Source organism: Gallinula chloropus (genome assembly GCF_964237585.1).
Source record: "Gallinula chloropus genome assembly, chromosome: 2".
Lineage (NCBI taxonomy): Eukaryota > Metazoa > Chordata > Aves > Gruiformes > Rallidae > Gallinula > Gallinula chloropus.
Window position 1 is genome coordinate 5680470 of NC_140086.1, and position 16090 is coordinate 5696559.

General features: G+C 38.3%; 1 protein-coding gene across 5 annotated transcripts in view; it reads left to right on the top strand.

Annotated features, from left to right (window-relative positions):
* The window catches only part of TRAPPC9 (trafficking protein particle complex subunit 9), a gene marked incomplete at its 5' end in the record, with an annotated part of 523282 nt that overhangs the window by 195528 nt on the left and 311664 nt on the right, over nt 1-16090 (top strand). For 4 of the 5 annotated variants that reach the window (XM_084279723.1, XM_084279724.1, XM_084279727.1 and 1 more), the window contains one exon: nt 355-465. The exons of the other annotated variant lie outside the window; for it this stretch is intronic. In XM_084279723.1, coding sequence (XP_084135849.1) covers nt 355-465 — 111 coding nt within the window. The remainder of the gene's footprint in view (nt 1-354; nt 466-16090) is intronic. 5 annotated transcript variants of the gene reach the window in all.

Here is a 16090-nt window from a genome sequence, read left to right on the forward strand (position 1 = left end):
CTTTTTCAATAGAAGTGCAACTGGAAGCTGCAAAGTGAGAACATATACATGTGATCAAATGCTATAGGGCTTAATATTGAGGAAGTCTTAAATGTCATTAAACTTCTCTATGATATATGCTGCTGTCTAATTTTAGCAAAAAAAACCAAATTAAATTTCCAGTTATAAGAAAAAGTTACTTGGACTAAAAGAGTCAAATACTCTTATAATTGGTGTTCAGTATAAAGCATATATGTGTGAATGTTTGTACACTAGTGCATATACTTTTATATAAATTCTGATATATGTGTAATAATTCTGTGCTACGTTGTTGAACTTGTGCTGTTCTTCCCTCCTTCTCCCCCATCTGAACAGCACCAGGCAATGTCATCTGCTTCTTGATGTCTTCAATTCTACAGAGCATGAGTTGACCATCAGCGCTAGGAATAATGAAGATTTGATTCTGCATGCTGGGGAATGTCAGCGGTAAGTGCTCAGAGTATTAAAAGGTCCCTGTTTCTGACTCATTTATTTGTACAGAATTGATATTTAGGGCCTCTTTTTCTTTTTAAATATTGTTGTGCACGTCAAAGAATATGAGTTTTTTCTGTCTTTAAGGTTTGACACTGAGTTCTAGCAATATTTTAACTGAATTTGTTTTTGCTATCAATCTACTAGTATTGAAATAATACAATACAAAATAGTTGGTTCTGAGTTATACAGCTCATTTAAGTAGTTTTTATAGAATGCTTTAATATGCTCTGAAAGTAGTTGTGATGTTAAAACCTCATCTCACTAGTTTTGTTATTCTTTCCTAGTTTTAAATAGTCTTTTCTTTATGTACTTCCACAGTGATTTAATCGGGTTTTGTGTAAAGAAAACTACAGGAAATAAAAATAGAGTTGAAGAAAAAGCAATCACAGTCTCTGGAAAAAATGTTCTAGGTTAAGTAGGCTGTTATGTGTATTGGTTCTCACAACCCTACTATGGTGATGGAAAGGTCATTCTGTAGCAAACTATAACCATATTTGTTATATCTACCTAGGCTTCCTACTGCTGGCTGTACCCTAGGTTGCTTGGTTTATCTCCTTCAGATGATCATTAAATGTAGATAGTCTCATTTTCATCTTAAAAAGGTGGGAATGCTATAAAAGGGAATGTTTCTGTACCTTTTGTACACATGGGCTATCTGCACAGTTCTCTCTGGGAGAGCTGTGCTGCAGTCTTAAATCGTGCAATTGATAAATGTATTTAAAAAGAGATACTTTAGAGTCTTCAAATCACAGGCTGAATATTAAGTTCAAAGTAAAAGCACATCAATTGCAAGGCATACGATTGTCAAAAAGAAATATAGAATATGTAACAGTAGCAATAAATCCTGAATGGTTTTTGTCTTAGTGACTCCAAAAGCACAACTATGTGAAAATACATCAACTCAAACCAAGGCTGAAGTCTCTCAATTTTACTTGATCAAGGAATGGAAAAACATATCAGTAACATACAGTGCTTATTCCTTTTGTTTAGAAAGAATTGGGTTGGTTTTCTTTAAAAGCAGTCAAAATGCTCACAAAAATGTCCACGTTCTTACCTGTACATTTTAGTCATTTTGGTTTCATGCTGCTTGCTACTTCCCATCATTTTTGTAGCTGGCAAACACCTTGAAATTTTTTCACTCCCAGTTTTTGGGACAGGATATAACAAATAGAAATGATGTTGCAAATAATATTATAAAATTACTTTTCATCTCCCTGATCGAATTACTTTTATTTCCTATGGACTTAGTAATTTAAGTTTAAATATCCTTAAATCATTATATTGTAGTGGATATAAAACCTTTCAATAAGTCTTTTGAAAGAGTCATTTATCACGGTGGATTATGCATTTGTTGCAAGTGTTTAAACCTTTAAAGGATAGTGATTTTTATTCCTACTGCAAAACATTTTATTGTTTTACCCTTGGTTAGAAGTTGCACTGAGTTTTCTATAACTTCTAAACTCATTTCTTATCTATTTATTGGAGAATAAGTGCTTTTAATTGTAACAATGTGCTTAGAGTTTTGATTTTTATTCTGATGGATCTGCTACAGAAACTTAGGTGGAACATATACTGAACCTTAAGTGAGGCTTACTCATCCTAGGAAAGGCTTTCATTAATCTTACAGGAAAAAAAACAATTCAGAAATCTTATTTTTTTAAGCAATGCTTCTAGATCTTTCTTTTTGAATATAGGACAATCACTGTCAGGAGTTTGTCTTTGAACCAAGTGTTTTCAGTCAAAATATACCATACTTTTCATAGAAACATAAAATCATAAATTGCTTTGGATAGGAAGAGACCTCAAAGATCATCTAGTTCCAACCCCCTGCCATGGGCAGGGACACCCTCACTAGACCAGGTTGCCCAAAGCCCCATCCAACCTGGCCTTAAACACTTGAGGGATGGGGCTTCCACAGCCTGTGGGCAACCTATGCCAGTGCCTCACCACCCTCACAGTGAAAAAATTCTTCCTAACATCTAACCTAACCCTGCCCTTTTGGTTTGAAGCCATTAACCCTTGCCCTATCGCTACACTTCCTGCTGAACAGTCGCTCTCCCACTTTCCTATAGGAACATCATAGAATCATAGAATCATAGAATTGTAGGGGTTGGAAGGCACCTTGAGAGATCATCGGGTCCAACCCCCTCTGCCAAAGCAGCTCCCTAGGACATATCACTCAGATAGGCGTCCAGATGGGTCTTGAATATCTCCAGTGAAGGAGACTCCACCACTTCCCTGGGCAGCCTGTCCCAGGGCTCTGTCACCCTCACTGGGGAAAAGTTTTTCTGCATGTTGGTGTGGAACTTCTATGTTCCAACTTGCAGCCATTGCCCCTTGTCCTATCCCCAGAGACCACTGAAAAGGGGCTGGCTGATTCCCCCTGCATCCCCTGCTTCAGATAATTATAAACTTTAATTAGGTCCCCCCCTTAGTCTTCTCTTCTCAATGAATAATAAAAAATGAAAAAAAAAAAGAATCTGAGTGCCCTCAGTTTAAGCACTTGGTTTTAGGCACCAAGAGTCCCCTGGAGCAGCCCCCAGTGTCTTCCGCCCACTCACACCAAGAGGCACTACTGCCAGAGAGAGCCCCTGCAGGTCTCCTACCACCACGTCCCAAGCTGCTCACCTTACCAGGCAAACTCTTAGATTCTCTTTTTATAAAGATTTTTTACCTTTGGACATTGATTTTTTATTAATATCTAATTAATATTCAAAGAGAGGCTCTTTAGTCAATGGGGGTTTTCTCCCCCTTCCTTCTCCCCCTTCCCTGTACCTTGATTCCTTCCTCATTTTTATCCACTTATAATTTAAATTACAACTTTTTTTTTTGCCAGCTTTGGTCATTCTCACTTCCTTCTGTAATTTACTCTCCCTCCATTCATCACCATCATTTTGAAATCTCCCATCCTGACACGGAGTAGATATCAAGAAATTGTTTCCTTAGTTCCCATTCTTGCTGGACACTCAAGTGTTTTCATATTCTCTGCTTACAGACCTACAAAGAAGGATAATGCTGCAGCCTGCTTACTGCTTGCCTCTTTGCTTCCTACTTTGTATGTTTAGAAAGTGAAAGAACTTGGAAGCCTGCAATGTATAGCTTATCTTTTCTATGTTACAAGGCTGTTGCTGTAGAGTATGTTTTTTCACCCCTGTGCCGAGTAAGAGGGAATTTGCAGGGGATTCTTCCATTGCTTTAATGTAAAATGAAGAACGGCAATGGAAGGCTCTGGATGCTGTGCTTATTAAAGCACTCTCCATAACATATTTGATTTATAACTGAAGCTGGTAATGGGGAGGGTTTAGGACATGGAAGCAGAAATGCCAAAAAAAGTCTGGTATTAGAAGCAGATCAGTACTGGCACTGCCAAATCTTGCTCAGTTCACGCAGGGCGGTCGCTGGTGCCCATCTAATAGTATCTATATTATTTGTTACATTCCAGTCCCCCCCTGTTTTCCAGCTTAAATTTTATCAAATGAGTAGAACACTAAACACCCTTTTTACTTGAACGTCTGAAGTGAAGTTTGGTTCACTTCACTTAGCAGTTGGGTAATAATAGCCATTGCAGTAGCACCGCATGCAGTGTGAAGAAAAGGCACTATACCATTAAGGAATTCTGTGATTCTGTGAAAGGCAACATCCTTTAGGCCACTAAAATGCATCTGGAAAAAACACGTCTTTTTTGTACAGTAAGATCATTCTGCTGACTAGTAAAGATTACAATTTTAGTTTTCACGAAACCTTAAGCTTACAATTTATTGTGATGTCTAAGCCATTGATTGGAAATATTTAGTGTGTGCATTGCAGCTGTTCTTAGGAATGTCTGTGAGTGGTGTTTCTGAGAAGTGACACCCTGTTCCTCAGTTTTAGGATAAAGGAATACATGCTCTGCTCCCCATCATTTTATAGTAAGAGAAGATAATTTTGTCTCAGTGATTATTTTGGTCACTCATTTTATTTATCACTCTATTTTCTGCAGACACACAAATGGAAAAGATCAGCCTTTCTTTTTTTTCCTATATCTGAAGATGTTAATTACTGATCTTCATATTCCCCTTTTTGGCTTCCACATGATTTGAAATGTCCTTGTCCATTATGGGACAATTAATGATATGTTTTACTTTGGAGCCTTTTGTTCTCAGAAGGTTGTGGTAGTGAGGAGAGAGACCTAAGACTCATTTGGAGGAGAGAAGGAAAATAAAGGAAATTTCCTCTCTCTTTCCTGTGAGGTGGCATGTTGAATTTTGGAGGGTCCTTTGATGCAATCCTGAAAATATAGTTAGGTTTCATTGCAAAGCTAGATTAAAAATAAGATATTTTTTTGCTGCTTTACATCTGCAAAGGTTTTATACCCAGGAAAATACATTGGACAACTGGTTTCCTGGCAAAAAGCTGTCGGATTAAGTTACTCTACTGAAGTTCTGGCTGCAGTGAGTGATGCTGAGATGCTGGCAACATCTGCAGTTAGTAAAAAAAAAATGTTTGATACACCACTCTGTGGTGTCAACATGTTTTGTTAATCTATCTGGTTGAATATACTTCGTATGATGATGAGGGAAACAAGTTCTGTGATATATGCTATTGGAAAGTTCAGCCTTCAGATGTTCTGCTCAAGTAGCAGAGCCTCCCATCTGCAAAGCTTGAAGTAGTCAACTGCACAACGTTGGAGGGGGTTTGTTTGGAGAAATGCTTTGAATGTAATCAGGAGGAAAACTGAGCTTGTTTATCACAGTGATGTGGCATTCAACAGGTTGTTCTGGAATGGAGGAACAGAGCAGGTGGCTCTGGGAAGGGAATTGTATTATGGATGTTAACAAAAAAAGTGTTGCCACCAGCAGTGATTTTAATTTATTGAAAAACTTAGGTATGGTAATTATTGTGTTTCTTACTTGATTATCAAACCATTAAAATTAAATTTCATGACAACCCTCATTTATGCGTAAATCACTTCATAATTTATGGTAATAGTTGTTATCTCATTATGTGCCCCAGGATATCTCATTTTGTACAACATACCCTGCTCTGCCTTTACATTTCCATTCTGTGCACGGTGTGTCTGGCATTCAGGAATGGCAAACATCATCGTCAGTGGGAGATTTAGCATGGTGATGGTCTGAGTAGATCAATCCTCCCATCTATCCTTGTAGTGCAACACAACTGAGTCGTTGCAGTCTTCCATGAATATGAGACTCCACACTCTGTGACTGTAGATCTAACACTTTGAGATGTTAGAGTTTTTAGACTGTTTTTGCCCTCAGTGTGAGTACCATATGGATTGAAACTTGCCCAGTAATAGGACTGGAGTGAGGAGTTAGGAAGTGAAGAGGAAATGGGACCTGAGTAGGAAACTACAGAGAAAGAGTCCGTCATGAAGGAGCTGTGAAGATATTTATGGTTTAGAAGACAAGTCTTATGAGAGGCAGCTGGAATAGTTTAGTCTGGAGAAAAAGAAACTGAGGAGAGACCTTATCACTCCCTACAACTACCTAAAAGGTGGTTGTAGTGAGGTGGGGGTCGGTCTCTTCTCCCTGGTTGCTAGTGACAAGACAAGGGGAAAGAGTCTGAAATTGATGTCAGGGGAAGTTTAGGATGGATATTAGGAAAAATTTCTTTACTGAGAGGGCTGTCAGATAGTGGAACAGGCTGCCCAGGGAGGTGGTTAAGTCACCATGCCTGGGGGTGATTAAAAGAAGAGTAGATGTTGTACTTGGTGGTCTAGTGTTGGACCTAGTAGGGCTGGATAGATGGTTGGACTTGATGATCTTGAAGGTCTTTTCTAACCAAAACCATTCTATGATTCGGGCATCTTCCCAAGCAGAGAGTACATCTTCTCCACTAGAAAATTCCAGATGAATAGAATGAAATCTAAAATTTTTTGAGGGTTGTATCTCTTTCAGAGTATTAAGGAGTCCTGAAGCTTCTGAATAGGTGTATCACTGCTACAGGCTGTATAAATGAAGAAAAACGTTTGGCAATTCAAATGGCAGAGGCTTTTGTGCAAGTCCAGTCTGACAAGTACCAGTGATCCATGAGAATGACAATGTGAAATAACATGATGGATTTTTTTAAATTTTTATTTGGGAGTTGTATAAGAAAAAAATAGGCTAAAGAAATACTACAGCAGCAAAGTAAACAGTCAGAAGTTAAGAACTGCCGAACTTCTTGCTGGGTTGGCAGTTCCTGGCTTTTAGTGGGTTTATAGGATTAAATGAGGCAGATTACTTTTATATATCCCTTACAGTAAGTTTTGTTGGAAATTTTAGTGTCAGATGCATAGCCTTTTTTCTCAGTTTTAATAAGTGAACTTTTGTGTCTATAGACTTCACCTATTTCTTTTTTTTTGTTGTTAAATTCTAATGAGTCAAGAATAATTAAGAAACCAAATGATTATTTTCATTTTTATACCTCTCATCACACAGTATGCTGTTTCTTTCATCCATAAAAGGTAAATAATGTTTTATGTCCTTTGTGTGCATACAGCTAATGAGGACCACTGACTACTGCTTAATTATTTTATTTAAATGCGTTGATTAATTGAGCTGTGAAGTCTGTGATGTGGTACACTGCAGTTTCTGCAGTATTAGTAGACAGTGCACATACATACTGAAAACATTTTGAAATAAGTCCTCTTCCAAAGGGCATGAGAATTAAAAATTCTGCCTCTTTTTAAACCATAAGTTCACTTAATAAATTTATTGTCCATGTGTAAGTAAATCATGATTGTTATTTCTCATAGCTGCCAAGTCAGTGTTTAATTTGTGTTTTGGTTTATGACAGGGCATGTTGTCTGTATGAGAGATTAATGATTTTTTTCCTTACATTGCTTATGTTTTAAAGACAAAACTGCTATGACTAAGGCTTTGCATGCTGTCATTGAGAGAAAATAAAATTTCTCTGGGTATTCATGTTAAATCCATGGCAAGCCTGAAGTTTCTGAGATAACTTCAAGTCAAATTAAAAATTATCAAATGTTTTATTAACTAAAACATGAAAATCACCTGCTGTTTTAAGGGTAATGGTTTGTATTCTGTATTTTACTTGACATTTGTTAAATACATATTTAATTTTGTTAAGGCTTGTCTTAGTTTACTATCAGCCAAGTTAATGTTTAAATATACTACATAATTTTGAGTGAATAATCAGTTATTTTCAACAAAGAAATATGAAAGGAAATGTTTGTTTGTGTAGGAAAGGGTCAGATCCATAGTATGATCCAGTTCTAATATTTACATTTGATTCAAAGCAGTTTGCAAAAATTGGAGATGTTACAGGAAGAGTCTGCTGAGAAAATAAAAAAAAAATTAATAAAAAATAAAAGAATGGAAGGAATAAGAGAAATTTCCTTTTGGGACTGCTTGGTAGATAGAGCACTTAAGGAATTCCTATGCTGAAAGAGGCATACTTACCATAAAACATTAGTCCAGATACTCTTTTGAGGTCCCATCCAAACTTTTCTCTTTTATGATTGCGATTCTTTGGTAAAGTGCAGTGGTATGATGGGTGATTGCAGGGTGATTGTGAGTCCTCGGTGTAAGTGTACTGTGAAAACCCAAAATATGTTCTGAAAACAGGGCAGGCAAACAAAACCAGGGAATAGTAAGTATTATAACTCTCAGTTCTGGTCACACATATACAAGAAAGAGGAGATCAAATGGTAGAAGGTGCAGAAATCTGACGAAAATGTTGTACACATTGACTTCAGTTTGATAAACACAAAATGAATCATTAATATGTACATGTATTCTCTGAAGATGGGGACAGAGTAGGTCTCTCTTTTAAAACTTAAGGGAGGTGAGGACACCAAGAAAAATTGAACATTGAGCTGCTATGAACACATCTTGAAATTAAGAGATTTCCATGCCTCAGGATGGTTTCCATCATCAGATGGTTAAACAGTCTCCCTCAAGTGGAGGCAAAGAACTTGGCTGCTTCTAAGGTGTCCTCAGAGGAATTACTAAAGACCTACCTGCCATTGCTGCTCTTCCCAACAGGAAGACCTTTTCCAGTGTTCTGTCCCTGTAATTGATGATGGGAAAACAAATGCCCTTGTAGGTTTTACAGCAACACAGAAGTGAATAGATGCCTGTTCTTCCCTCCATTCCCTTCCCAGTACAATATCATCCTTTTGTTCTCAATAAACAGTAAAGATGTATTTCTATAACCAATGTGCAAGTGAATCTCCTTCCCATGATTTGCATTTGAATTTAGCATTCCTGTTGCTTTCAAAAAGACACGTATTTGGAACACAGATAAACCTGTCTTCTCTAATTGCTGGCATGGACACTACCCTTTTTTCAGGTTTCTCTGTTTAAGGTGTTCCTCTCCTCCCCAAGTTTCATTTGAAAAACACAATCTGTTGCTTACATGAATTGGAGGGTATGCAGGGTAGGCAAGTGGTTTTAGTATTATGTAAATTCTCAGAAGTGCTTTTTCTTTCCACTTCTTCAAAGCAATCTAAGCAATCAATTTGACTGTTTTTTCTAAAGTGGGGGTGGCTAACTCACTGGATTTAGCCTGCATGGCAATTTTTCTGACCTCTTTGAACATTGAATTGACCTCAGGAGACCCAATTTGCACTATTTCAAATATTTCGTGTATTACAGCTAGGAAAACCAGAGGTTTGTGAGTTTGTCTCTGACAGGATTTATTAAGTTTAATAGGGTACAGCGTAAACATGGCTAGATAGGTTGGCTCTTATACAAAACATCACACAGATATAGTATGAATTTGCTGTCCTAGTTCTAGGTGATTTGTTTATCACTTAAAATCCGAAATAGCCATCTTCATTTTCCACTTAAATCATAAGTAGATCACAGGTTGTAAGAAGTGCAGGGTTCAAAAGCTATCTTTAAAAAATGTCAGAATAATAATTTCAGGATTCCGATTTAGAAACTCTTTTTAGAAAAGAGCTTTTTTTTTTTTCCTTTTCCATAGAAGTAATTAACTTTTTTCCTTCCTTCAGTTCTTCAATACTTGGAAAATCTATTTGTTTCTCAAAATTTTTGGGTGCTAGGCACATTTGTGGAAGCATTTGACTAGTACAGGCCTATTAAAAATTGGCTGATGTTATAATACATTTTATTGGATTTTCATTTTTGCTCAAGATACATGGAGGAAAAAGAAAGAATCTAAGAACGTTCATAAATGGAGCAAGCTGAACAGGAAACAATATTGGTTTTTGAAGTAAGTCATGGTTGAAATGGCTTGTATTTGCCCTTAATTCGTGCATATTCAAGCCAATAGACTTGTATTGTGGTTTTAGAAAAATCATGTTTCAGCATTGATGGTTGATGGAAAAGAGTGGAGAATGAAGGTGATCAGTATCAACCTTTCACTGTGCATTGCTCTCTGTGTTATTTAATTCAGTAGAATCAAAGACAAAATACCATTATTCTCAGAAAGAAAAGAATCCAAGGAAAATTCAGGGGTTGTCTATGGTTTTCCTAGTGGACTTTCTGAACATTGAAGGAAGTGGGTAAGAAGTATTAATTACCATTGTTTTTTTCTATTGATATTGGTCAGTATTTCTGTGAGGTGGAAACTTAATCAAAATTTATGTTTTCTCCCAAATGGAGAGTGATCAGCACACCTGAGATAGGCAATTCCTGTCTCTCTTCTTTTGGCAAAGTCCAAGTTAGAAACCTAGAAACAGTAAGTGAAGTGATGATAGACAAGCCCAAGGTAAAAAGAGGTACCATACAGAGATGAGCACAGACAAGTAAGGAGATGCAGCTCTGCAGCTCTACTAATATAGTTGGTGTGGCCTATATTTCTCTAAAACTTCCTGTGTGGTCTGAATTCAAGGGAGGCTGCAAACTTTGTTGCTGAAGCTATTTGCTAATTCTTTCTTACCTAGATGAATGTGGTATTGCCTAAGGCATGGCAGGTGAAAGGAGCTGGATGGGAGCACGATTGCAAAACGTCAGCATCATTTGCAAGCTGCTGTGCTGCAAACATGAGTCTTTATGGCCAACTTTAAGGTTATCCCTGCTTTCAGTGAGGGATTTGAACTCGATGATCTCCAGAGGTCTCTTCCAACCTATAATATTCTTTGATTTTAAAATGTAACTATACATTTATAAACTCGTTCTTCCCAAAGTCAACAGTGTTATGGGCATGGGTCCACATGAAATGGTTCCTCTATCTTTTCTTTTGCCTCTAAGACTCTCTGTCATCCCAATATTCTATCATCCCAATATTCTATTCTGTCATTTTGTATTTTTGATTTTTTTTTCCCAGAAGATTGATTCCTTTCCATAGCCTTTCTTCCCTTATTTTTCTGCTGCTACAGATGAAAGTGCCAGTTTATGGTAAGGTTCTTGGCCTCCAGACTCATATATTACTTTAAGTAGTGTGTTATTGGGAGTAGCATGCATTTGCATAATCCTCCTTCATAGGTCCAATTAGATCCATTACCTTTTCTCTTCATTCACATCTGAAAATGGGTACCTTGTTTGTTCATCTAACATGAAAAATTGCCATGGATTTTACTTTCTCGATTAATTGCTCTATCACAGTGTTGGAAGACTTGGAAATGGGGAGTGAAGGGAATATGGATCGTAGAAACTTTAGAGGTTTTAAGTTCAAATGGTAAAGATAACTGTATAGTTTTAGTCCCAATTCCTAGCTAACCATCTTCTTTATTTTGGGAAAAGAAGATACCAAACATATTTAAGGATATATTTGTTCATGTTAAAAAGGTGAGCATTTGGGTGTAGGTACACCTCCAAGTCACACCTGGTTTGATTCATATCTGTAGATAAATAATTCAGCCTATAGCACTATCTGTATTTAGGAGCACTTGTGGTGTTTTGTGGCTGTGGTGACATGGTGACGGCATTAATGGGATGAAAGAAGATTGTCTTGAGTGGCTGCCAGTTACGTCTGCTTTAATGGCCAAAGGATTTATTAAAGCTACACTCTGATGTTGCACTGATTTGGCTTTCTGCCTGCTCTCTGATGTTCTGTACAAGATCATGACGGTACAGCATAGATTTCCTGAATTTGGAAATTAAAATACCCAATTTCTATTAATTTATTTTAGATGATCAAACGTATAATTAAAATAGCAGTTTTATGAGTCTTTCATTCAACCAGAACAGTCATTTAAAATTAGTGCTTCAGCTGCATGAATTTATTCTTCAGTCTTGACATCCATTTACTTCTCCCTTCGTTAAAAGAAAACAAAAGCTAAACCAACAGTGAACTGAGATTACTGAAAGATGTTGTGTAAATGCTATGGTATATAAAGCCACCTTTGATGACATTTTCATTTTGCAGTTATAAAGGTGTCTCCAGAAGCTGGTTTGAAGCAGAGTCTTGGTTTTCTGGGTTGTTTTTTATTTTTTTCTCTTTTGCTACTACTACAATAACTGGAATCATAGTCTGTCATGGTTTAACCCAGCCAGCAAGCAAGCTGTACATAGCTGCTCACTCACTCTTCCCCCAGTGGGGTGGAGGATAGACTTGGAAGAGTTAATGAAAAAGCTCATGGATTCAAGCAGGTGTTCAGCCTTCTCCAAGAAAGCAGAGCTCCATCACAGGGAAGATACACCTCAAAGCATCTGTGACTGTAGATAAGTCCATGCTGCACCAGGTGCACCTCAAAGCATCAGTGGTTATGCATGAAGTCATGCAGGAACACCTCAAAGCATGTGAGCTTATGACAGAGCTGGTTTACTTCTGAAGGACCTGTGGCTGTGGGTAAGGCAGGAGCAGGTGTAGCTCTGAAGGCACTGTGACCTATGGAGAAGGCCACGCTGGAAGAGGTGCACCTTCAAATGGCTAAGGCCATGCCACAGCAGGTATACCCTTGGAGAGACTGTGGCTCATAGGTAAGGCTCCATGTGGAGCAGGTACACCCCTGAGGGACTGCAGTCTGGGGATAAGTCTATCTATCTTGGGTGCCAAAAAGGACTGCTGTGGTTTAACCCCAGTGGGCAGCTAAGCACTGCAGAGTTGCTCACTCATCTCTGGTGGCACAGAGGGCAGATAATTGTAAGAGTAAAGGTGAGAAAACTTGTGGGCTGAGATAAAGACAGTTTAATAGGTAAAGCAAAAGCTGTGTGTGCAAGCAAAGACAACTAAGGAACTCATTCCCCACTTCCCATCAGCAGACAGGTGTTCAGCCATCTCCAGAAACGCAGGGCTCCCTCACGTTTAACAGTTACTTGGGAAGACAATCACAGAATCATAACCCTAACTCCAAATGTCCTGCCCTTCCTTCTTTCCCCATCTTTATATGCTGAGCATGATGTCATATGGCATGGAATATCCCTTTGGTCAGTTGGGATCAGTATTCCGGCTGTGCCCCATCCCAACTCCTTGTGCCTACTTGTTGGTGGGATGGTGTGAGAAGCAGAAAAGGTCTTGGGTCTGTGTAAGCACTGCTCAGCAATAATGAAACCATCTTCACATTACCAACACTGTTTTCAGCACAAATCCAAACATAGCCCCATGTAACTACTATGAAGAAAATGAACTCTATGTCTGTCAAAACCAGCACATAGGCAAAAAATTGAAGTCGTCTTTGATATAATGCAAGGATTTATAGGTTCTAAGTTAAAACCAGCACCCCTCCAAAAAACCCACCCCCAAAAAGACCCCCCACCCCAAAACCCCACAATATTCTGATCAATTTGAATGCCATGTATGGTTTGCCTTACAGAAGTGTATGTTAAGTCCATTATTTCTCATCTTTGGCCCCTTTGTCTCTCCATTCCAGCCTACTTTTTGATGGCTGGTTTGTCCCAGAGGAGAGCTTTACTCCCCTTAGTTTGGTATGCTCTTAGTCCACAATGCAGCATTTGAAGCACGATTGCTCAGTTTGGGAAAAAAACAATGCTTCTAATTTGGTTTTTTACAGTTGACAGCTGTAATAAAAATGAAGAATTCTGCTCTTGCTTTGGATTTTTAAAGAATAATAGACAGTTCTCAAACAAGATCATTTGAGTTGTTTAATTTTCTGGCCCTCAGAAGGACTGTTATATGAGGGAGAGGAACTCTAAATCTGAATCCCGTAGTACTTTTATTTCTACCTAGTGTGGTAGGTGTGTTTAAAGCTTCCATATATACATGTTTTTAAATTACTCCTTGTCTTATATTGTGCTTTCAGGCTATGAATAATCCCAACATGATGGAAACACTCCAGATGTAATATGTTGAATTTTGAGTACCCTCAGAAATGAGGGTGACTTGCAATAAAGAAGGTTGATTACAGGTTTCTTTCAAATTATTTTTCTTGTGTACATCTGCATTGGACAAATGTGCTGAATTGGGAAAGAGTAAACACATTTTTACACAGGGAAGTTACAGCTCATAAACCCATTGAAGTTCTGTTAAGGAGCTAAAAATCTTCTGGGTAAGGAAGGTCTAATTAATATCATTATTGACATATGATAGAGTTCTCCACCAAAGGCTGATAGAGAATCTAATGTTGTCTGGGATTAAAAGGGAAAGTTCTTAATTGGTTAAGAGACAGCTGGAATGAATAATGACTTCAAGAGATCAAGTCATCATTGAGGCTGTCTGGGATCTGGGATGGGCTCTGAGCTGCTCAGCCTCTTTGGAAACTGTGGAAAAGGAGCGAGCGGTGGGCTGGCAATGTCCCTGATAGTTGAACTCTGGGTTGTAAAGGGGGAAGCTACTGCAAGGAGTTAAAGAAGGACAGGATGATTACTTGGCAGGTGAACTTCAGTCTTAATAAATCCAAAGTGATGAACAGCCTGGAAAAACCAATCCGAAGTGTAAATACTGAATGATGAGCTCAAAGCTGTCTTTTACCTCTTAGGAGCTGATAGAAGTTTAAATACATCCATCTATGAAAATGCTGCCCAGGGGTCAATATTACTTGACTACAAAACAGCTGTCATTTTGAGCAGAGTATTGTATCAGTGCAGGGTAGGATGCGTTCACTTCTTTGGTATGATCTCACCCGCTTTATATAATCCCTGCCCAGGTGTTTATCACCTCAAGGAGGGGAACTCCTGGGGGGAAGAGGCTCAAAGGGTTGGAGTAGCAGTAGAGCATGGGGCTTGTAATGCTAGGGTCATGATTTTGATCCCCAAAGGGACTGTGGTGGGTCAGCCCCAAACAGTGGCCGAGTACCACACGCTGCTCACCCACTCCCAGAGTAGAAACAGACAAAGCCTCTGGGGATTGGGATAAGGGCAATCTACTGACAAAATCACCATGAAAGGGGAACAATAACAGCCCTTAGCAAATTATACTCATACCTGGTAATAATACAGAGTACCTTACCAACCTAACAATAACACAGAGTACAGCAGTAATGGGAGAACTGACAGAATGCTCTGGAAGCACAACACCCCTTCCTGACCAGCCCCTTTTATGGGGGAGTGATGTCAGGTGGTGTGGAAAACAGCCCAGGCTAACTCAGCTCACCTGTGCTGGCTGCCTGGCGAGGTGAACTCTGGCCTGACCAGAACCAGGGCATTATACTTGAAAACTATTTAAGTTGAAAGGAAGTGCGAAGAAGTAAATGTCTGCAAAAAGGAACCTGATGTGATGGAGGAGGGTAGAAGCTGGTATACCTGAGGAAAAAATACAATAGAAGTAAGCCCATATTGTAAATAGAAGAATATATTGTAAAACTACTCTAAGTTTAATTGTTGGAGGTGATTGGTAGTATAATTTTTTTCCCCACTTTCAGTTATTGGGTTAAAGTTTTGCTATCTGATATAACTATTGGTAATGGGGAAACAGGTTAATTGATTCTTATCTTCACAAACTGTTTAGTCCTTGGTGAAGGTTTTGCTATTATTTGCAGGTCTTTTCCCAACCTGAAGGTTTCTGGAATATTCCCATGCATGCAGTTGATGCAGGATCTGCACTGCTGAAGTGCAGCTTTAAGAAGAGGTGCTGGCAGTAGGTTAGAGCCTGTTTATATGGCATTATTTGAGGATGGAATAGAGAGTTTTCTCATTGATGAGAAGTGCTCTTTCAGATTCTTCATATACTCTAAGATATTTCTCAGTTCCTTGGTTTCTTCTCTTCCTTTCAGAGTTTTGTTTCCTATGAATTGTACTGATGCCAATTAGGTAGCCCTTTACCTGAGAGGGGACCTTAGCTTTAATAGTTTTTAAATAATCTGGATGTGTTATAAATTACATAACAAAATTAAAAGTTATGATCTGGATAAATTCAGGTATGTTTTTACTGAATAGAGCGGTTTGTGTGGCTGCATGCCTTTAATAGAATAGAAATAAATTTTCCTCTTTGCTGTATGTCTCCAGAAACTAATCTTGCTTTGAAAAGAATCTACTGAGTCATTGCTTGTATGAGGAAATCTTTCTCTCTAAATTACTCCTGCTATAACCGTTTACTAGGTCATCTGTATTTGTCCTGAGGTGGTTATTTGTTGGGTTCTATTTATTTATTTATTCAGTTAAAACTGAAATATATGTCAAGTCTGCAGAACACATGGCAGAATATTAATTCTGTTAATAGTTGCTGTGAAATATGTGTGGTAAAAATCCAAGCCATGGATGTATCTCAGCTAAAGCCTTTCCCTTTTGACAAATGAGGGTCTAACATGTAAATCATCCATACTGATCAC